We start from the raw sequence: 22,736 nt of genomic DNA, 5'->3' as shown, positions 1-22,736 counted from the left end.
AAACATGGCCTAAAGGATGCCAGTTGCCCCCATTGGCCCCCAATGGGAATGCTGGTAGTGAGGAATGCTACCTCTGTACATATCCATTTGGCTACAAAGGCTAAAAGTCACTGATAGCTCTTGCCTTCCAAGGATTTGTCTAACCCAACCTTCTTCAACCTGGTGGCGTCCAGTTCTGGTGGATTGCAACTCCCATAATTCCTAGCCACATCACTATGCTGGCTGGAAAATATGAGAGTTCCAGTCCACATTTGGAAGGCACCAGGCTGGGGAAGGCTCGTCTAACCCTGTTTAACACCATCTTCAGCAATACGGCCCCTGCCACATCTTAGGGTAGCTAAGTCCTCCCTTACGAACTGAGGGAAAGACTTATTTGTGCACACCCTGAACCTTCCACCAATCAACTCCATTGGGTGAATCCAAATTCTAGTTTGCAAATGTGGTTTTTGCATGAAAATGCAGACATATTTCCCCAAATGTATGCACCAGTTGTGTGCAGCTTTGAAGTGTAGGCATTCTTCTCCCATTAAAATGTGTTTGTACACATTTTCTGTAAGTACACATTTATCATGTGCGTTTTTTCAAACCTACATGTCGAACACTGTTTTTTTTCCACATATAGCGGACTATGCATTGGACTGTGTGGAACTGATAAGTATATGTTGTAGACATAACTAGTTCCATGTGTATTTATTATGAGATATAACTATGAGTAATGGAATGTATTCTTGGAATTGAAGGAAGGCTGCTACAAGTGGGTCGGCTAGGTACTGGAAGCAGCACACTGCTTAGTTTAGCAGGGATACCTTTGTCTAGGTGCTACTGGTGTCAATGGCAGGCCTGGTTACATTGAAAACAGTGGGAATAGTGGTAAGTCCAGGTCTGGAACTAAGGATGAGGTCATTGACTTTATGAGGGGGATGAAAGACTAGGATTTGATTTGCTTGGGAGAGAGATCCTGGGAGAACAAGAAGCTTGCCTTACGTCCTTAGGCTGGCTTCACCCACCATGCCTTCCATTTAGGTAAATATGAAACTTTGATATTGACTGTTAGATTGACAGGATTGCTATTATTTTCATTATACTTTTAGGGATTATAACCTGTGTGTATTTAGGGATGTTTGCAATCTGCCTCATCTTAGTTAAAGCTTGTTATTCTCTTAGACTCTGTGTGTGTGTGTGTGTGTGTGTGTGTGTGTGAGAGAGAGAGAGAGAGAGAGAGAGAGAGAGAGAGAGAGAGAGAGAGAACCAATGTATTGTCTGGCTAGAGAGAGATTTCAGGGACCGCTACCCATACATTAATTCTTGAAGCCCTAAACACTTGGTAGAGATTTGCAAATCTATCACTGCGTGGGGTCTATCCTTAAAGCCATTGCATTCTCTCTTGATCTGGTGAATCTCAGATATGCCTGTTCAAGTTTGGGAAACAAGCTAGTCGGATGAAGCAAGAAGTTACTCATCTCACACAACTCACACTGGAAGCTCAGACATTTGACCACACGTTGCGTTTGAGATCATGTTCGGTCCGGGAGATGTGAACTGGATAAATCCTGATCATAAACAAACTGACACAAAATTCTCATGAACCCCTAGTTCTAGCCCTGTTGTAGGAGAGGGGATAGGAGGCTGTACTTTTCCAGAAGGGATGTAACTCAGTGGTGTAGCACAAGGTCCCAGATCCAATCCCCAGCATCTGAAGGTAGGGCTGGGAAAGGATTCCCATCTGAAACTCTGGACAGCTACTGTCAGAGTAGGCAAAACTGAACTACAAGACCCAAATGTCTGACTTGGTATACGGCAGTTTCCTATGTTCCTATAATTATACACTATAAATCAATGTCTTTGGGAATTCAGCAAAACAAACAAATTCAAGCGAACTGAGCCACACACCAACCTGCTGGAATTGTGTACTTTTATTTAAAACAAAGAAGTTTTTGTTTTTTCCAGAAGTCTGCACTTAACACTAAATGCTTGTACATTTGTATAAGGTGACCAACTATCTGCCAAAGAGATACAGAATATTATGTACAGTTGTACCTTTTTTAAGTTAAAAAAGTCACTTTTTTACATAAGATTTTACAAGATGGTCCTATAGTGTGACAGAATAAGTAACTGTAAAAAGAGAAGTCACAAGAAATCTCAGCTTGGGAGGGGGAGGGGTAGTACAATGCACATATTTTTGTCGTTAAACTGGTTTTGCTCTTTCAGCTTTGAACAACAAAAAAACTCTGTTGAATGCAACATTTTGCAAAATGCAATTCCAGTCAAGTTCTTCAGAACTGCTCATGCGCCTTCGGTCCCATTCTGTTTAAGGCCTGCCTTTTGGTGCCAAGACAGAAATTCTGCATGTTTTAACTATTTTAAGATGTAATGTTTATCCTTGGTACATGGTTAAAAATATATATATATATCCAGCGACTCAAGGGATATGTTCAAGAGCAACATGAAAATTCTTCAGTCCACTTTCACAACGCTGTAAATCTTACTAACGAACCAGAAGCAAGCAAAGAATCCAATCGTTCCTAAAAATCAAGAAGAAATCAAAAAGAAGTTAAGATGTTTATGTCTTCCAACATGCTCCTGGAATGCATCAGTCACCTTCCAGCACAGGGGAGGACTTTTGGCCACTCCCTGCTGGACCACCTGCTAGGGTTTGGGTGTTTGTTTTTTTATGACAGTGAATATTGGGCTAGTGGGAGGTTTCATCTGAGCATGAATGGTACATGTATGCCCTTAAGCAAGCCAGCATGGACTGGGTCACATCAGTTATGCCTAAACTGTTAAGAAATGCACTGTCATTTGGAAAATCTAATACACATCGGTGGATCACATGAACGCTATTAAAAAAGAGTAAGTAGTCAACACAAAATTGAAGTTAGCCCACCCTTGTCCAGGAAGAATCAAGGTTCTTGTTAATCTTGCAGCCACCATATAGACCTGAAAAGCACCTCTTGTTTTCTTTAAGCCTTACCACACAGATTGAATATTCATAGTTAAATTGACCCTGACGATAAAACACAACATTTCTCAGTGGCCATGGCATCGGCCTATCCCTGCAACTCACTGTCCAAAGTAACTTCTGAGAAGCAGTGCACAGTGTGCAATACATGGGGATGGGGAGATTGGGACCCAAGTTATTGCTTCATCATCCTGGATTCCCTGAATAGCCTTGGGAAAAGGCTGTTCACAGAACTCTGAGAAGCACATGGATCTGCCTGCCTGTGCATGGTGTGCAAGATCCTCTTTCTTGTACGTTCTAGACTCAAAACCAGTGTAGTTTAACAAAGGGCTAGCGCGGTTGAGCATAAAGTCTGAATTCCAGTGCTGCCAAATTACTACAAGACAAAGTCCTCTTCACATGTTCTCTCTAAGTGTTCCCTAAACGCCAAAGGGGAACCATGCCTGCTGGTCACACCCCGACACCTGAGCTCGACTGGGATGTGTAGATGCTCCATGCAATCAGGGATGCTGCGTGATCCAGGGGTCCCGACTGTGTGGAACATGTACACACCTAGGTGTCTCTTTCCGACATCCCACTTAATGTGTGGACACCAGGGACGAGGCTAGCAAAGCGTGTAACAGTGGGGGCCAGGCCAGCCACTTTGGTCCCTCCCCCTAACACACTGCACGCATAAGTGCCCCTTTGCATGACATGCTTGCCTGGCAGGGACATATGAATGTGCGAGTGGTTCTGGGAAGGCAACACAGTGAACCTGGTGATACTATGTATTAAAACACATTTTAAGTAAAATAAAGGGCGCGGACCTCTGAGCTATTGCTCTTGTGGCTCTTCCCATCTGAGAATTTTTCATAGGCAACCATTAGACTAGTAATTTCCAAACTGTGTTCCAGGGAATCCTGATATTCCCTAGAAGCTTATGAGGGACCCTCAATGAGAAGATTAGTAATAGCAGACAGGCTCTCCTAACAGCTGACCAGTAAACGTCTCCTGCGATGGAGGGTTGGGGGGGACGGGGGACGACTCTACTAACACTATTGCTCTTGTGGATCTCTGGATTGGGAAGACAGGGTGGGCAGAAGCTTTGGCTGTTCGATATGTGTATCGCTCCATTTTGTTTCCCATTGCCAAGACACTGGCGCTTGCACTGAGCGTCCCTACCACCAGTATGTTCCATATTCTTTCCTAGAAAGCAAGTGACGAGAGGCATAATCTCACCATTGGAACTGCATTTCTTCCATATGTTCCCTTACAAGTTAGGTCAGGTTAGCAGCCACTACTAATTAAAAAGATATCCTTGCCGATGGGAATAGGTGAGGAGGCCCACACGCCCCGCCCTTCCCCACCACCACTGTGCACCTGGCTGGTTCTTCCAGTCCCTCATATTGCCTATTCTCTTTTTCTAGTTAAATCTTTTTCCCCACAGCCTGCTATTATAATCTGCAGATTACCCTCTTCTTCTGAGTTTGCAGCTATCATCCTCTCAAACAGTGGGGGGACGGCAGATTTACTGCGCTTGATAGGAGATCATACGCCAGCCACAAAAGGAATTTAATTCCTTTATGGGCTTGACATCTCAAAGTCTTTCCAGTTTACGGTCAATTCGCACTCCTTCCCACTGTGTGAGGCACTCCTATCTGGCACTGCTGTGACCTCTATGGCCTCCTGAGTCTTGCATTTGGAATCCTCATTTCTAATTTCCTAGGTATCCGCCTGCTTATCTTACAGACACGGATTTCCAATAGCCAGATGGCAGAGAGCACATTTTGGGAGCCTTTGACAGACTGAAAAAATATTTCAGATTCTTAAGCACCACTGCCTAATGTTTAGGCACCCAAGCAACAAGGCCCCTCAGGGGTTTTTCCCCCCATCTATCATCAGTGCCTCATTTTAAGCCTTCAAAAATTCCTTGAGCAACACTGATTGACATGATACATTTCTTTTAAACAGAAAAGACATGTCCAATCAGCTAACTTTTCCAGTAAGAAAAATGCAGTACTATGTTACAAAGGCAGGAGAGGAGGATAGTTCAAACGGCATACAAAGGCTTAAGCCAACCCTAAGTCTGAAGGGTCTCAGGCACAACGGCATTATAGGTGCCCTCAGAACATGAAATAGCAGGACAGGGGACAAAACAGATGAACTGGCCATTTAAGGGGTGGGGGTGCATTAAAAATGTAAAAAACATGGATTCAACTGGGGCAAATCCAAAGTTTGGGAAAGCAGTTTTAGGGCTTATGGGGGTGGGGTGGGAATAGAGGGTGTTTGTTTATGCTCTCAACGTGGCAATCTCAAAAGGGGAGCTGATTAAAGAAAGCAGAATGAGGAGAATACAGGGGTAGAAGAGACCACTGGCGCGGACTGGCAGTGAGGCCATTGCTCTGTACTCTCTCTCACTTCCTCCGAGCTCTTCAAGCAACAGGCAAACCTCCGGGTGGACACTTGTAACTCAACTATGCAGGAGGGTCTCAAGCCTGCTGCAGTCTGAGCAGTCACTCCAAAAAGGAACCAGCAGGCCAAATGGCTACAGCTGGAGGAAGGTCAAGATCCCTTTGCCCCAGACTCTCAGAGCCTCCAAGACTTTTAGATGAAGCTCTCTTTCCTCTGCAGGTAGCTCCATAAAGAGCCTTTAGACCACTCAAGTTTAGTGGTAACAGATGGCTGCGTCCTCCATTAAGACAGGGGACAATTCCAGCCTCCCTAGATCTTAGTCGCACCCCACCCCCCAATCCTGCCAACTCCGCCACATCAAGCACAGCACTTTTGCCACAAAGGTGGCAAAGGATCTATTGGTATTTCTATTACGAACTCAAGTATGCCATAAACATATTGCACCCCCAGCAAAACAGCTCAAGATTTCAGGTGTAGATGGGAGTTCAAGCAAGTGGAGCGTGTATGAATCCTATCGGATGAATAACGTGGATATTCTCATGTATACTTTGAATCTGAAGCCAGATGTGGCTTATAAAGTCTCCATCGTGGTAGAGCATAAGGTCAGAATTTCATTGTTACAAAATTACTACAAACCAAGTTCTTTCGGCCAAACCACATGTCAGTGATCTAATGATACAGTAGTAACTAAAAGGAAACTCAATAAGACTGTTAACTATCTGAGCTCAGCAGTCCTTGCTGACACAAAAACCTGTGATCAATTAGTGCAAGCAAAAGGAATAATTGGAAACATCAGTCAAGAACCCACTTGCATTCTCTGCTCCCATGTTGCAGTGTATGTTTTTGCAAATGCTGCCCCTCACGCACCTCTCTCCCTATAGACGGGTAGCTTTCCAATCCACCACCTATTCCTAATCTCTAGGAACAGTGTCTTCTAGCAACTGGCCTGAACAACGAGAAACAGCCATTTCCAAACCATGCATTTACAGGGACCACTTCTCTGATTAAAGCCAGCTTTGAATGACACACACACATCTGGTAGCAGATGTAATCTTGTCTGGATTACATCCCCCACCTTTATTGCATTATAGACATCACTCTAACAAGTGTCTGAAACAGCCTGTTATTCAGAATGCCCATTATTATTGAAAGGACACAGTGTTTCTCTGACCACAACATTTTACAAGCCACAGCTTTTGCCCTCCTGTTCCCGTTGCATCAAGTACATCCTTTTATCGGCTTAGGCTGGTATACCAAGTACGTCCTTATCTGGACAGAGACAGCCTAGCTACAGTTCTCCATGCTCTGATAACTTCTCGTCTGGATTACTGCGGTACGTTATACAGGGGGCTGCCTTTGAAAACGGTCCGGAAACTTCAGCTGGTCCAAAACAGGGCACCGAGATTGCTAACAGGGATCGGCCAACGAGATCATATTATGCCAGTGCTTTTCTAGCCAGTCCATGTCTGGGCCCAATTCAAAGTGCTGGTATTAACATTCAAAGCCCTTAATGGCTCGGGGCCAGGTTATCTGAAGGATCGCTTCCTCCCCTATGTGCCTGCCCAGACCCTAAGAACATCTTCAGAGGTCCTTCTCCATGAGCCCCTGCCAAAGGAAGTGAGTGTCAGGGTGGACACTGAGCCCATAGAATCCCAGAGTAGTTCTGATGCTGAGGAAGAGCAATCGCTCCTGGGAGAGGAGTGCGCTCCACTTTCCCAGGGCCTACAGCTGGCGGAGATTCCTCCCACCAGCATTCCTAGATTTGAAAGCAGTCCAGGGAGTGACAGAGCAGAGATAGCAGACTTAGTGGATGCGCGGTGCAGACGCAGAGAGCGGCGCCAAATGGAAAGGAGGCGTAGCGCCCGGCTGGCGCTCAAAGAACGGTTGCGCCCAGAGGAGCCAAGAGAAAAGGGGAGGGATTCTCCCTAGTCCTTATATTCAGGGGTCTGCCAGTAATTGCCTTTCAAACAGGGACCAACTGTTCTAACTTAGGGCATAGGGATGCTGCTGTTCAGATCTAGTTGCTACCTGTAGAGCTGTTAAGTTGTAAAAGAAGAATAAAGCTTTGAAAAGAATCCCTTTGTCTGTGTCTGGACTTGGCTACTGGATTAGACTGAGGGAGCCCTCCAAGGAGCCCTTGACAGTGAGGTGGGTGGCTACCAGGAAGAGGACCTTTTTCTGCTGTGGCACCCCAGCTGTGGAATGCACTCCCTAGAGATGTTTGCCTGGTGCCTACATTGTATTCCTTCTGGCACCAGGTGAAAACCTTTTTATTCTCCAGTATTTTAGCATTTTATCTTCCTAGTCTTTTAGCTCTGGCGTTTTAAATGTGTTTTAAATCTCTGCATTGCTGCTAGGTTTTATTCTGGTCGTGCTGTTATTTTGTGGTTTTAAGCTTTCATATTTTGTATTGCTTATGCTGCAGTCTGTGGTTTTAATTTTTTGTGAACCACCCAGACAGCTTCGGCTATCGGGTGGTATATAAATACATACATACATAATCCTGCATGAAGAATCCAAAGGACATGGCAAAGCAGAGACTCTCTAGGCAGGGTCAGGCCAAACAAGGCTTGGCTGAATGTGTGGATCTCCACAACATGAAGGTTTATAGCCAAGCAACGTGGTCAGCAGAATCCTTTCTCCCTTACACGTCAGCACTGTGTGCACACAAGGAATGTTTAACATATATTGGGGGAGGGGGGCTGAAACAGTCAGTGTCCCATCTGCAGCAGGCACATCACCCAGCCATGCTGGTTTTCTACTTGGGCACTTACAGAAACAAAAGCCAATGCACTGGGAATTGCTTCCTCCTTGGATGTGTGGAAATGTGCTTCCAAAAAAGGTGACGCATCACAATTAAAGAGTCACTCCTGCAAATCAACCGTTCCGAAGAACACAAGGAGAGATTGCTGGATCAGGCCAAAGGCCTATCTAGTCGAACATCCTGTTTCCCACAGCAGTCATCCAGATGCCTCTGGGAAGACTAGAAGCCAGACATAAGGGAAACAGCCTTCTCCCACTACTGTTCCCCAGTACTTGGCACCTGCGATCCTAAAGGCAGTACAGAGTTATCATGACTAGTGGCCATTTATAGATCTCTCCTCCAACTCCATGCAATGGATCGCCTTTTAAAGCCATCTAAACTAGTGGCCAACACCACATCTTGCAGCAGTGAATTCCATTCAATTAACTATTCACTGCAAAGAAGTCTTGCCTTTTGTCTGTCCTGAATCTCCCACCAATCAGCTTCTTTGGATGATGGGGGGGACTGAAGCAGAGTGGTAGAGCCCCTGCTTTGCATGCGGAAGGTCCCAAGTTCAATCTCCACATCTCTAGGTAGGGCTATGAATGAATCCTACCTGAAACCCTAGACAGCTGCTGCCAGCCAGTGTCGACAGTGCTGGACTAAATGGAACAAGGGTCTGACTCAGTATAAGGCAGCTTCCTGGAAAACCAATAATGAAAACCAGAATACTATTTAACTGCAAGTAGTTCTGTATTTGTTATTCTCCAACTCTATCTACAGATGCAGAAATGATCTTCCGCACACTGCCCTCCTTTTGACAGTTCAGCAGAACATCCACTCAGCCACAAAACAGGCAGATGGGATGTTATTGGACATTGGGTTGCTTCGTTTTTTCCAAATGCCAAATCGTGGTTCTCTCACCAACAGGCAGATTCATCTTATTACACTCAGACTAACCCCTCAATGTCTTCTCTGCGATCTTTTGTCCTTTACCTCCTCTAAACGTTCTGTAAGTCAGTAATGCAATGGATCAGCAACAATTTCAGTCTGTGCACTCTACAGAAGTACTTTGTGTTAACATGGAAAAATGCTGACGCTTAACCAGCTGCATCTTTAGGTGTTTTTAAAAAGCCATTGTATCACCACATCAAGACAGGCCAAAAGACTTGGAAGGAGGCTGTCTGCATTCCACGTGGTTCTTCGCCATTTAATAGAGAGAAAAAATTCTAAGCACGGAGCGATTGCAAGAAAGCAAAACGGAACACATTCTACACACATATATATTGTACCCAAGGCCTCTTTGTATCATACTGCTTTCAATCACCACACAGTGGTGGCTGCTTTCAAACTCCGGAATTCTAAACACAATTTACTCAGAAGATCAAAACTCAATTTTGAAAATGGCATTAACTCACAAGTGAAAATGATGATCACAAAACAGGGTACAAGGTAGCCATGAGCTTTGACTAAATGCAGCATTTTCTCCTATACCCAAGAGCAGTAAGGAGGGCAGTAATCATAAAGCTATCCCTGCTCAAAGTATACTCATTCACTTACCATATTATTACCCTGAATATCATACTGCAAACTGCTAGCTCCATGTTAAAAAATGAAAAAAAGAAAAATAATTGGAAGAAACAGCATGGTGTTAGGCCAGCGTAACAAGTTCCTGCATTACACCATAGGCTATTGCAGGAACCTTGGGGAAGTCCCAACAAGAGACCAAAGGAAAGGGGGCGGGGGGGAGAGATACATAGATCCAGGCACTGCTACCCCACAATGAGAACATCTCAGCCAGGAAAGTTGCTATGCCTCCAAGGAAGGGATGGTGCTTCTAAATGGTGTCCAGAACCAGTCTGCCTCCTATTGGCTGGACATGGAGACCACAAAGATGGGGAAACAAGATGGCACACGCTCTGCATATTTGAGGATCTCCACTCCCAGGTCCAATTGTTAGCATTTCCAGTTAAGGGAGCAGGGTTGGGGAAAGTCTCTTCTCTGCTCAAGTTCCAGGATCAATGCTTACTCCAGTCGGAATAGACAAAGCTGAGTGTGACATAGTTAGCAGAAGGCAGCTTCATATATTCATATAATGGCTGCTTACTGTTTCTCATGAAACTGGTTTGGTAGAGCAGTAACTCTAAGACCAGTTAGACACCACATTCCAATCCTCCAAAACACTTTTTTTTAAGGAAGTTCAGAAACATACCAGGTCTCTTCTCCATTTCTTGGTTTGATCCAACCATAGCTTGCCAATGATATATGAGACAGGCAAACTGGTTAGTGCAAACCTGAAATTACCTCTAAGCTATGAACTATGGTTTGAACTGGATTTGCAAACCAGTTTTGGAGACAATACCCAGTTAGGACTAACCATAGTTTGCCCAATTCAGACGTCATGGAAAAAGTAGGGTGAAAATAATCCAGGAAGAAGGAGCATACAACATATTCCTGAGCCTCCAACCCATGAACGACCCATGACGTCTGAACCAGAACTTAACGTGAGAATGCACAAATATAAACTTTTACCTCGGCACATTTTGGCCTCACTGCCCTTCATATCAAGAAGACTAGAGTCGACATATCTAGAGATTTTAAGCCCTTTCAGCAGCTGCCGTGACAACCACAATTATCATTTCCTATATGAAAAGGACAGTTCTAATTCTAGCAATTTACATCAGACGAGCAAAACTGAAACTGGCAGCTAAACCAAGCTAAAACGCAGACAGGCATTAGCTTACTGTTTTAGTTCAAAATTAAAACAATGTTTTAATGCTCAAATTTATTTGGGGTAAATTATAGAGAGCCACCTGGAGCTTGCCCGCAGAGATGGGGACTTAAACAGGGGTTTTGCTGGGATCAACAATTCCCATTTTTACTTCCTAATAATTTTAAATTGGCAAGATTGAATCCTGCTTGCTTTTTGCTTCCATCCGACTGATGATAACAAAAGGAGCAATCCTTCGGCAAGGCTGCTGTGATGAGGGAAACCATTAACAAAAAAAGACTGTCGCAGAATTTGGTAGGAAACTTTATGGCCTTTATATCCTCATGTTCCCCAAACGCCAAACCCAATTGTAAGACTGATCCTCCCTTCAAACACACACAGGGCTGGTTCACACATGCATGTATGTCACTTTCTTTCTGATCACCGGCAAATGAATGAGAGAACCATCTTTTCAGCACTGAATGGGCCCTTTACTTGGTGAATAAGGATTCACAGCCTCTATTTAACACCTCGAAAGGGAGCACCTGAAATAAAAATGGTCCAGGAAATGATGACTTAATTACGTTTGCACTTGTGCTCTGAATGGGTCCTGTGTGTCACATGCTCTAAACCCATATTCTGCCATGCTGATAGCGGACTCCCTACCCACTTTCTCCACACCATGCATAATTCTATACACCTCTATCATGTCTCCCCTTACTCTCCTTTATTCTAAGCTAAATAGTCCCAGATGTTGTAACCTTGCTCCAGCCTGTTGATCATTTTAGTTTCTCTTTTCTGTACTTTTTCCAACGCTACAATATCCTTTTTTAGGTGCGGTGACTAGAACTGTACACAGTATTCCAAGTGTGGTCACAGCACAGCTTTGTATAAAGGCAGTACAATACTGGCAGTTTTATTTTCAATTCCTTTTCTAATTCCTTTCTCCAATTAAAAGGACCTCAGGTAGCAGAGTTGGGAAAGTCCCCTCTTTGCTTAAGACAGAAGAGATGTTGGGGCTGTCTGCATGTAACAACAACCCATTGGTTTAAAAACCTAAATCAATGGGTTGTCGGGGGGACACAGGCGCACTGCCTGCAGTGTGCCTGGCTTTTCCACTTTACTCACTTTACTCAGCAGCCCATGATTAGCTCCTGCTGAGCGTGACATTTGAGCCAAGACCACTGGGTTGTTTAGGGGTTAAAGAACCCAGAGGTTAACCCAACAACAAACAATGGGTTACCTGCTGGGTTGTTTGGCCCGTGAACAACCCAATGGTCTCCGTTCTGACATCATGCTTAGCAGGAGCTAATCATGGGTTGCTGAGTAAAAGCAGAAAAGGCACCTGCACTGCTCAGTCCCACTCGTGCATGACAACCCATCAGCTTTTAAACTGATGGGTTGCCAGTATGTGCAAACCAAGCCAATGCAGCATTAAGGATGTACGAAAGTCACTTACCTTTCCGTGGATTATGTTGATGGTGGGGGGGGGGGGGCGTTCCATCCCTCCCCCCGGAATCCTCGACGGGGGGGGAGGCGGTCCGTTCCTCCCCCCCAGAATCCTCCATGGCCGGCTGTGCTCCGCGGCAGCTCCGCGGAGCAGCCGGCCAGGCCCAGACCAGAGCCGTCCACAGCTAGATTTCCGGCTGCAGAGGGCTCTGGGTAAAAAAAAAAAAAACGCATACGCAAATGGCGGCAGCTACAGCCGCCGCCATTTGCGTTCCTTAATTTTGGCCGTCTTAGTCTAAGTAAATATTTACGTAGACTATGACGGCGAAAATAAAGGGGAACGCAAATAGCGTAGCGGGCACTATTTGCGTCCCTTTTTGATTCACCGTTTTAGCCTACGTAAATATTTACGTAGGCTAAAACGGCGAATCAAAAAGGGACGCAAATAGCGCCCGCTACGCTATTTGCGTTCCCCTTTATTTTCGCCGTCATAGTCTATGTAAATATTTACGTAGACTAAGACGGCCAAAAATAAGGAACACAAATGGCGGCGGACATAGCCACCGCCATTTGCGTACACAGTTTTTTGGGTTTTTTACCCAGCCGTGATAGGCTACGTAAATCTTTACGTAGCCTATCACGTCTTGTAAAAAAAAAAGACAAGACTGCAAATGGCGGTGGTGGCAACCGGTCGGAAGACCAGCCGCCGCCGCCATTTGCGTACGCGGTTTTTTTTTGTTTTTGGTTTTTTACCCAGCCATGATAGGCTATGTAAATCTTTATGTAGCCTATCACGTCTTGTAAAAAAAAAAAAAAAGACAAGAATGCAAATGGTGGCGGCGGCAGCCAGTCAGAAGACCAGCCGCCGCCGCCCGGAACATCCGCCCCAGGTAAGTCTCGTCCCGGGGGGGATCCATGGGGGGGCGGCAGGCTGTTCCGCCACGGAGTTTGGGGGGGCCAAATGCACTGTCATTCGGCCTCACCGAGATCCGTGGCGGAATTCTCTGACATCCCTATGCAGCATTAGACAGACCACAGTCTAGATCAGTATATAACATATTGTACGTAAGAGATCTCCCAACCTGACTTGCTCAAATACTTGAGAGATCGACTCACCTGTGAAAAGGAAGAAAATCAAGACCATGATCATGGTATACCCAAAGTATAAAATGGTGCTAGCAGTTCCTGTGATCTGGAGCTTTGAGAAGAAATAATGAACAGCGTAGATGAAGAGATAAACGGCTGTGAAGCTGCTGGTTAGGAAAGATCTCCACCACCAATGATAATCCTAGAAAGAAATCAACAAAGGTTGAAAAACAAAACAAAGCAAGCAAAGCAGAACAATCCTTTACAACAGCAGAGGGTAGACTGCAGGCTTGCGGAAACGACTTTTTTTTTTAGTAGAATCGCTAAGTCCATCAAGTGGAGCCTGGTGCAAAATGGTGGCTTGGGAGGTGAAGCTAAGTAACTGCCAGACCCTATGAGTCGTACATTGGGATGTCCTGCATACACAAATCTTGAGTTATTAGAAACTAGAGATTGTAACTGTCTAATTTAGACTTAAAAATGGCTACTGATCAACAATTGGGAGCTGCAGATCCTTGCCTACCTCCTGCAAATCACCCACAGATCTACCAGAAGTTGTCGATCTACCTTCTTCCCACCCTTGCAATTGCTAACAAATGCTTCCCATGTATAGTCAATGGGCTAAAGTTAATCCTTTTTTGCATCTATCTGTACTAATTAGTCTGAACTACGCTCTATTAAAAATGGGTTTCCACATTTCTATGTTTGGTTTAATTCCTTAGTGCTACTGGTTGTCAGTTTGGATACAGAATAAGACATTTAAAACCTGCTTTGTAGCTGATCCAAATTCTCTAGAAAATAATAAACTAACTCCTGCTCTCAGTGCATATTTTGCATGGGGATTTGTTTTGGTGGGTCTCGGGTATCGTCATTCAACATAGCTGTTCCCCCACAAGCCATAAGGCATCTGTATGCAGCCTGGATGGTTCCACATCTGTCTAGCACAGATGTGGGAATGATGGGCTGCGAGCTAGCCAAGTATGCTACATAAGGAGGAGCGATGCCAAGAAACCACATCAGTGTGACCCTCCCCTTCTGCAAAAAAATTAGCACCGAGAAAACCTCAACATCCTGCTGCCTCTGTATTACAGTTCTGCATATATTTATTCTGCTCCTGCTAATCATAGGGAGGTGTTAATAGCTGTACAACTCACTGAAGCCCTGACCAATTCACCCCCTTTGGCAGAAATCATCACTAAGCATGGCCTATATACTCTCAAGCGTAATGTCCATCCTTAAGAGCCAGAAACTTGCTCTCCCTCTCTTCCCTTATTGTTAAGACTCTGAGGACACTGACATCTGTACTCAAAACTACGGATCTCAAGGGCCCCAGTTAGCCACTTTCAGGACGGAGCTATTTAGCTAGATACAGGAAACTCAAAAATGAAGATGGCAAATGCAACTACAGGACAACCTATGCTTTTTTTGTTGTTGTTTAATGTTCCAGCTGGTAATACAGATGCAATTCTATCTTGATAGTATATCAGGAAGGCCGTTTTGGCATTGAAAACTGTGGCAGTCTGTTACGTTGGCAACAGCAAATAGAATATACATATCTCAGTTCCTCTTCCCCTTTAGCATCTTGGCCTCATGCCACCATGCAGAAGTGCCCATAACCAAGCGGCTTATTACGTGGAAAGAAGTCCTGCCTTTCCAGGCCCAGAATCACCCCGCTTCCCTTTCCAAGGATTGAGTCTCTGAGCAGCTGGCAGCCCCAACCCCATATATCCTTCCAATGCAACTTAGCACTGAAGAACTAGCAGCCTGCAGATGTGACTCAGCCCCCTTGAAGCCACCGGCTGATGGCTTATCCCATCCAGCAATGCACTAGCTTTGGTAACAAAAGGACCCCATCTGTTTACCTCTGCACATAGATGAAAATAGCACAGCAAGACCGTTGCCTCTGAACATGTAATCAGAAGTATGATAAAGACGAGGAACAAGAAGCCAAACATGTAGTACATTTGGTGAGACCTGGAACAAAAGAATGCACTTAGTCATCTCGCATCCAAGTCCTCCTCACTCACCCTCCTTCACAAGTATGTGGATTTGTCAGCACAAAGGCCTAACAAGACTGTGATTTGGCTGTGATTCTGCAAACTCATAGTCTCCGATGCGCAACCTTGTTGACTTGGCTTTATCTAATCCGCTGTCAGGCTTGCCCACTTCACCACCTACTTGCCCTCAGAAGTTACACACACACACGCACGCTTCTGGCTCAGTCCCTGTTCTGCACATGGACTACCAAGTGGAAGAAGCTGAATTCAGAGCAGTGACTCTCGCCAACAGGCAACCCCCGATGGCTCTGCATTGAGAACAGTGGAAAGAACCAACCGTGCCTGTGGCAGAGTAACGGCAGCTTGCTCTTAAAACAACAACAACAGCCACTTCAAGCTTTTGGGAAAGTGGTATTAAAAGGTTTTAAAGAATTGCCAAACCCCAGCAGGGGATCAATGATGGGAAGGAGGCAAGACCAGACCCGGAAATCATGCAGAGACACAGCAGGCAATCTCTTTTATGAATGGGTGCTTCAGGTTCTGGCAGGAGCCTTTAATCCCGGGAACCTGTGATCCTCCAGATGTTGCTGGACTATTCATTTATTATTTATTTAAAACATTTGTATCCCACCCTATATCATTAAGATCTCAGGGTAGCATACAGATAAAATCAATTTCAGCAGTATAAAACAAAAAATAATTTAAACACCTAAAAACCTATTAAACCACTAAACAAGCTAATACCAATTAAAATCTAAAACAATAGAATAGTTAAAACAGTGTGCTACTTTAGGAATGCATTTAGCCCTCAAAGGCTTTGGTAAAAAGCCATGTTTTTACTTGGCGCTGAAATGAGACCGATGTCTGCGCCAATCAGGACTCCAAGGGGAGGGTATTCCACAACCGGGAGGGTATTCCACAACCGGGGTGCCACAGCAGAGAAGGCCCTCTCCCATGTCCCACCATACTGTATGTCTTGCACTGGTGGAATGCAGAGGAGGGGTCCTCCAACAGATCTCAGTCCTCAGGCAGGCATATGTAGAGAGAGGCGCTCCCTCAAATATCGAGGTCCCCAGCCGCTTAGGGCTTTAAATGTCATCACCAAAACCTTGAATTCCAACCAGAAGCATGTTGGCAGCCAGTGCAATTCCTTTAAACCTGGGGTTACATGATTTTTTGAGATGTTCCAGTCAGCAGTCTAGCTGCTGCATTTTGCACTAGCTGTAACTCCCGAGTCATCTTTAAGGGCAGCCCCACATAAAGTGCATTGAGGCAGTCTAATCAGGAAGTCACCAGTGCAAGTACTACTGTGGCTAGGTTATCCCTGTCCAGGAAAGGCCAGTTGGACTACAACTACCATCATCCTTGACCACTGGCCATGCTTCCTGAGGCTGATGGAAGCTGGAGTCCAACATCTGGAGGTCTACGAGTTTCCCACTCCTGCGTAATCAGTTAATTATCTTATTTCTCACAGTATATGAGCCTGCCCACTGCCTAGCATGTTGTTTGGGAACTGCAGATTCAGGACAAAAAGGCGTCTGCACTCACCAAATGCTGTTTAGAATGAAGAAGAGTTGGATAAAGATACACCCAAAGGGCAGGATGCCCCCCATGATGATCCCCGGCAGTGGCTTTGTGAAAAAGGACTGCTCTGGAATCTGGCGAGGAATCTGGTTTGTACGCACTGGATGCTCAATGGGCTAGAGAGAAAGTTAACAGAATTAACTAGACAAATACACATAAGCAAATGGCAAAACAATTCAGTTGGAGAATGCCCCCACCACCAAGGCTGCAAAGAATACAAGATGCAAAAATGTTATTATTTCCACAATGGGGAAATCATTATGTCTGCAGCATCAATGCATCTGACAGGCTGATTCTCACTTAGTGGAAGAGTGTTGCCTGAAAAAAGTAGCCTCAAATCCAGAGAGCTTCCTCCATTCCCTCAAGCTCTTTTAATATGGCCCAATGGAGTTCATAATACTACAGGCTTTGAATACTTGAACACTGCCTGGGTTCAATAATGGGCTGAATGAGAGTGAAAAAACTGAAGTTAAACCCAGGCAAAACAGAGCTGTTAGTGGTCAGTAGAAAGCCTAACTCAGGGATTAGGATTCTGCCTGTTCTGGAAGGGGTTGTGCTCCCCCTGAAGGATCAGGTCCATACCTTGGGAGTGCTCCTGAATCCTACACTGTCCCTGGATCTTCAAGTGGCAGCGGTGGCAAGCAGTGGGTTTACACAATTGCGTTTGGTGCGTCAGCTACAACCCTTCCTGTGTCAGTCTGACTTGGCAACAGTTATCCGTGCCTTTGTTAGATCATGTTAGGACTCTTGCAATGTGTTCTACGTTGGACTACCCCCTTGAAGAGTATCCAGAAGCTACAATTGACGCAAAATGCGGCAGCTAAGCTGCTAACTGGTCCACAGTATCAAGACCACATTACACCTGTCCCGAAAGAGCTGCACTGCTTGCCAATTACTTCCCAGGTGCAATTCAAAGTGTTAGTTTTAACCTTCAAAGCGCTAAATGATTTAGGGGATGGATATCTAAGGGACCACCTGTCTCATTATGAACCTGTTCAAGTACAAAGACCCGCAAAAGAGAGCCTTTTGACAGCACTATGATCTCTGGAGGGCCATTTGCCGGGCACACGTGAAAGGGCTTTCTCCTGTGTCGTTCCCAAACTGTGAAATGCACTCCTTCACGAACTGTGATTGCCACACGCTTGCTTGTCTTTTACAAAGGGTGCGAAGACACATCTTTTTTAATCTAGCCTTAAATTATGTAGTCATTTTAACATTCTGATGTTTTACTCTTTCTAATTGTTCCTTTTTTTAAATTGTTTTAAGGTTTTATTGCTTTAAATTGCCATAAACCACCTTGATGGCTTTTTAAACATATATGGTGGCATATAAATGTTAATGATATTGTTTCTCATGCTGTAATGCAACAGCCACATACTGTAGGGTGCCACTACAAGATGTCTTTTGCCGCGGCTTGCACAAGCACTCCTGGAACAGCACTATGACATTTCCACTGATCCAGTGATCCAGTCTATGGCTGTTTTGAGCATTCTGAAGTAGCAGAACATGTTAAAGGATAATATATGTACTATACTGCATTTCTAACCTACCTTCTCCTTGAATCCAAAGTATGCACCAACAAAGGTTAATGGGACAGATATCCCAAACCACATGGCCAAGATAGCAACCAGTGTGCCAAAGGGGATAGCTGCTGATGATCCCTTCACCCCAAGAATAAGGTTCATAATGAAGAAGTCAGCAAAGACAATTCTGGGGGAGAAAAAGATGAGGACATAAAACCACTCCATTCGGGGTTAACATGTAGCTCCCAATTTGTTGCGGTTCACCCTGTGGAATCGTGTCACAATCCCAAGAATTTTCAGACCCAGAAAGAGTAAGGCATCACATCACCAGCATTACTAGCATTAACATCCCCACCATGATTATTACCACAAACCCGCTCCAACAGCCATGCCTCCATTCTGCACAAACATTGCGCAAGAAGCCAACCAGCTTCCAGTTAATGCAAACTAAAGCTATCGGAAGGAGGCACGGAAGAGCACTTCTATTGTCAAAAAAACCACTTTTTTGAATTGTTACGAAAGTAGACTAAAGCAAGCTGCCATGAGACTATCAACCATGAGACAGATCTGAGTAACTGCTAGATTTTATGCCTCTTTAAAGCTATTCTGTTTCTTTGTTCCTGTAGTCTTTAATGGAACCGTAACATTTTCCACATCATAGAGCAGCTTTCCCTCCAGATGTTTTGGATTACAACTCCCAGGATTCCTAACCATTGGCTATGCTGGCTGGGGTTGATGGGAACTGAAGTCCAAAACATCTGGAGGGCTCTAGGGAAGGAAGACTGTAATAGAGTGTAACCTAATGGAGAGAACAATCCTATGGCCGCTAGACAGCACATGGGGGGCATAGGATACTTTGGATTCCTGGATCCAAGCTCGGACACAGTGGTTCGACCTCGGATCTGGGAATCTGTACTCCTCGCCCCTTCTCCATCAGTGTGGAAAGAACTGTGCCAGCGACCTCAGAGAGGGGGGGAAGGGTGCATTCCAGTGAGCAGGGAAGGGACTGGAGAGGCTGGGATATGAGCTATCCTGAGGCCTCCCCAGCTTCCTTCTCACCCCCTCCGACAGACCCCAGCTAGACAGGCAAAAAAGCCCATCTAGCTGAAATGCAGAGTGGGAGGAACAATGGAGGCAACGATCACCTCTGCTGCTCCTCCCGATCTGCACTGGATGCTCGGAAGCCTCCAAGTTCAGATGCTTACAAGCATCGGGTGTGGAAGTAATAGGATTGCACCCTAGGTCTCCAAAACACCTTCTGCACTCTATTTTAAGATGATTAGAAACTGAGGCTTTGGGACATTAACTTCATGCCCAGTTTCTCCTCCCCCACCCCCCAGGATTTGCTTACCATTCAGCCTGACAAAGTGTTTGGGAGATTTCTGGAAAACGTGCTTGCTACTTTGTGACATTTTAGACTAATAAAAAAATTACCTTAGTGTGGGTTTTGAATTTTATCCATGTACTGGGTTCATTAAAAAAAAAAAACAGAATTCTATTGCTGAATAGAAATCCTGGGATGCTTTGACACTCACAATCCCAAAGATTCACCAGTTTTAGATTTAGTCTGCACCAGCCTTCCCTGCAGGTGCTGTGTCACAATGCATGCCCAGTTGGTTTGGCCTGCATGTCAGCTGCGAGGCAAGCCATAGCCCAGCATGATAATGGGCGCACTTGTCAAAGAGTCTGCAAGATTTCTGGAGGGATGTCAATGCTGGGCTACCCCACACCACCTGTCCCTAGATTTCAAAGGTTCCAAAACAAGTGTCCTACGGTTTCTGCCTCTTCAAAATAGCAGCAGTGGAAGATGAGAACACATCCTTACTGAGCGGTTGAAACCCCCTGTGCTTACTAAGCCATGAAGTCACAAAAAATTGAAAAAGCTCCGATTCTGTAAGGGCAGGACTCCCACAGGAAGCAGCAGAAGCAGGCAACAGCAGGTGGTGGAGGGGAAAGTGGAGGCAGGGGTGCAGCCCCTCCTGAGGTCGGGGGGGGGGTCATATGGCCCACCAACCCCTAGAAGTTGGCCACCCCTGCTCTACAGCATTGGGGAATGATAATTCCTGTGTACACTGCACAGTTCAATGTTTTCAATGTTCTTAGAAAGCTTAATTCCATATCCAAATATACTGCTAGTCCTTGAAATTGTGATTGTATGAGACGGAGTCCGACGAAATGATACACTTTTGTTCATTACAAAGTTTGTGGTTTCTATTTTCAAGTTTTATTGTTTCCTACTTCTCAGATGGCAAAAGCCAAGATACATGGGCTTAGGTAGCATACAGTGCAGCAGTACACAGCTCTCTTTCTTTATAGTGTTAGATATAGTCATAATTTTACAAATACAAAACTAATGCATTTATACTTTTGAGGTGGTAATCCTATGTTAGCTTAGCTAGACATAACCTCCACTAACCGGACTAGGTCTTATTTCTCAATAAACATGCATAAGATTCATTTATGTAACCTAACTTGGGAGAGGGTTTACCCTAAAAGGTGGCCTAAAAATATTTAAATAAAATTGCTCAGTAAATTTAATAAATATGCCAAATAATGACATTTCATATGCTAAGTTACTAATAATGCATTTTATGTTTTAAAACAGTACATTAAGTTTAGGTTTGACAAGTAAGTATTGCATATATTTCCATTTCCCTCAATATTTGGGGCGGTGGGGAGAGAAACTGAAAAAACACCAGCTCTTTTCCATGGTTTCAAAATATCTGGAGATTTTACATCTCAAGACTGGACCACCAGTGTTTTTTGACATTGGTATCCTCCTCCTCTTCAGCAAAGGAGATTGTTACCTTGTCGTGGTGCTGGAGCTTGAGCACCTCAATGACGTCATGAGCTAAACCGTGAAGGGAAACCCAAGACGGGAAGGTCATGGCAGAGAGGTCAGACTAAATACGATCCCTGGGGAAGGAAACGGCAACCCACCCAAGTATTCTTGCCATGAAAACTAAATGGATCAGTACAACCAGTATGTCGGTATACCATTGGAAGATGGGACTCCCAGGTCGGAAGATGGTCAAAATGCTACTGGGGAGGAACAGAGGATAAGTTCAACTAGCCCCAGATGTAATGACAGAGCTAGCTCAAAGCCGAAAGGACGGCTAGCAGCCAATGGTGCTGGTGGTGAACGACGAATCCAATGTTCTAAAGATCAACACACCACAGGAACCTGGAATGTAAGATCTATGAGCCAGGGCAAATTGGATGTGGTTATTGGGGAGATGTCAAGATTAAATATAGACATTTTGGGTGTCAGTGAACTGAAATGGACTGGAATGGGCCACTTCACATCAAATGACCACCAGATCTACTACTGTGGACAAGAGGACCACAGAAGAAATGGAGTAGCCTTCATAATTAATAATAAAGTGGCTAAAGCAGTGCCTGGATACAATCCAAAAAATGACAGAATGATCTCAATTCAAATTCAGGGTAAGCCATTTAACATCACAGTGATCCAAATATACGCCCCAACCACAGATGCTGAAGAAGCAGATCAGTTCTATGAGGATATGCAGTACCTACTGGATAGTACGCCAAACAAAGATGTTATCTTCATTACAGAAGACTGGAATGCTAAGGTGGGTAGTCAAACAACACCTGGAATTACAGGCAAGCATGGTCTAGGAGAACAAAATGAAGCGGGACATAGGCTGATAGAATTTTGCCAAGACAACTCACTGTGCATCACAAACACTCTCTTCCAACAACCTAAGAGACGACTTTATACATGGACTTCACCAGACGGTCGACACCAAAATCAGATTGACTACATCCTTTGTAGCCAAAGGTGGCGGACATCTATGCAGTCAGTAAAAACAAGACCTGGAGCTGATTGTAGTTCAGATCACGAACTTCTTATTGCACAATTTAGAATCAGACTAAAGAGAATAGAGAAGACTCACAGATCAGTCAGATATGAGCTCACTAATATTTCTCATGAATATGCAGTTGAGGTGAAGAATAGATTTAAGGGACTAGATTTAGTAGATAGGGTCCCGGAAGAACTATGGACAGAAGTTCGCAACATTGTTCAGGAGGCGGCAACAAAAAACGTCCCAAAGAAAAAGAAAACCAAGAAGGCAAGATGGCTGTCTAATGAGACACTGGAAGCAGCCCAAGAAAGAAGGAAAGCAAAAGGCAACAGTGATAGGGGGAGATATGCCCAATTAAATGCAAAATTCCAGAGGTTAGCCAGAAGAGATAAGGAATTATTTTTAAACAAGCAATGCGCGGAAGCAGAAGAAGATAATAGAATAGGAAGGACAAGAGACCTCTT

General features: G+C 44.6%; 1 protein-coding gene across 1 annotated transcript in view; it reads right to left on the bottom strand.

Moving 5' to 3' along the window:
* Window positions 1-1,898: 1,898 nt before the first annotated feature.
* The window catches only part of LOC146338388 (transmembrane 9 superfamily member 2-like), a 53,586-nt gene continuing 32,748 nt past the window's right edge, over window positions 1,899-22,736 (bottom strand). The window contains exons 13-17 of the mRNA XM_084813664.1: window positions 18,470-18,629; window positions 16,884-17,035; window positions 15,201-15,312; window positions 13,369-13,540; window positions 1,899-2,522 (exon numbers count right to left, since the gene is read on the bottom strand). Coding sequence (XP_084669790.1) covers window positions 2,455-2,522; window positions 13,369-13,540; window positions 15,201-15,312; window positions 16,884-17,035; window positions 18,470-18,629 — 664 coding nt within the window. The 3' untranslated portion in view covers window positions 1,899-2,454. The remainder of the gene's footprint in view (window positions 2,523-13,368; window positions 13,541-15,200; window positions 15,313-16,883; window positions 17,036-18,469; window positions 18,630-22,736) is intronic.

The sequence above is a fragment of the Heloderma suspectum genome, chromosome 9 (assembly GCF_057233095.1).
Source record: "Heloderma suspectum isolate Gila_16-S chromosome 9, 16-S_ref, whole genome shotgun sequence".
In the NCBI taxonomy this organism is placed as follows: Eukaryota; Metazoa; Chordata; class Lepidosauria; order Squamata; family Helodermatidae; genus Heloderma; species Heloderma suspectum.
The sequence above is the reverse complement of the archived record's forward strand: the minus strand, read 5'-3'. Positions and strand labels throughout refer to the sequence as shown.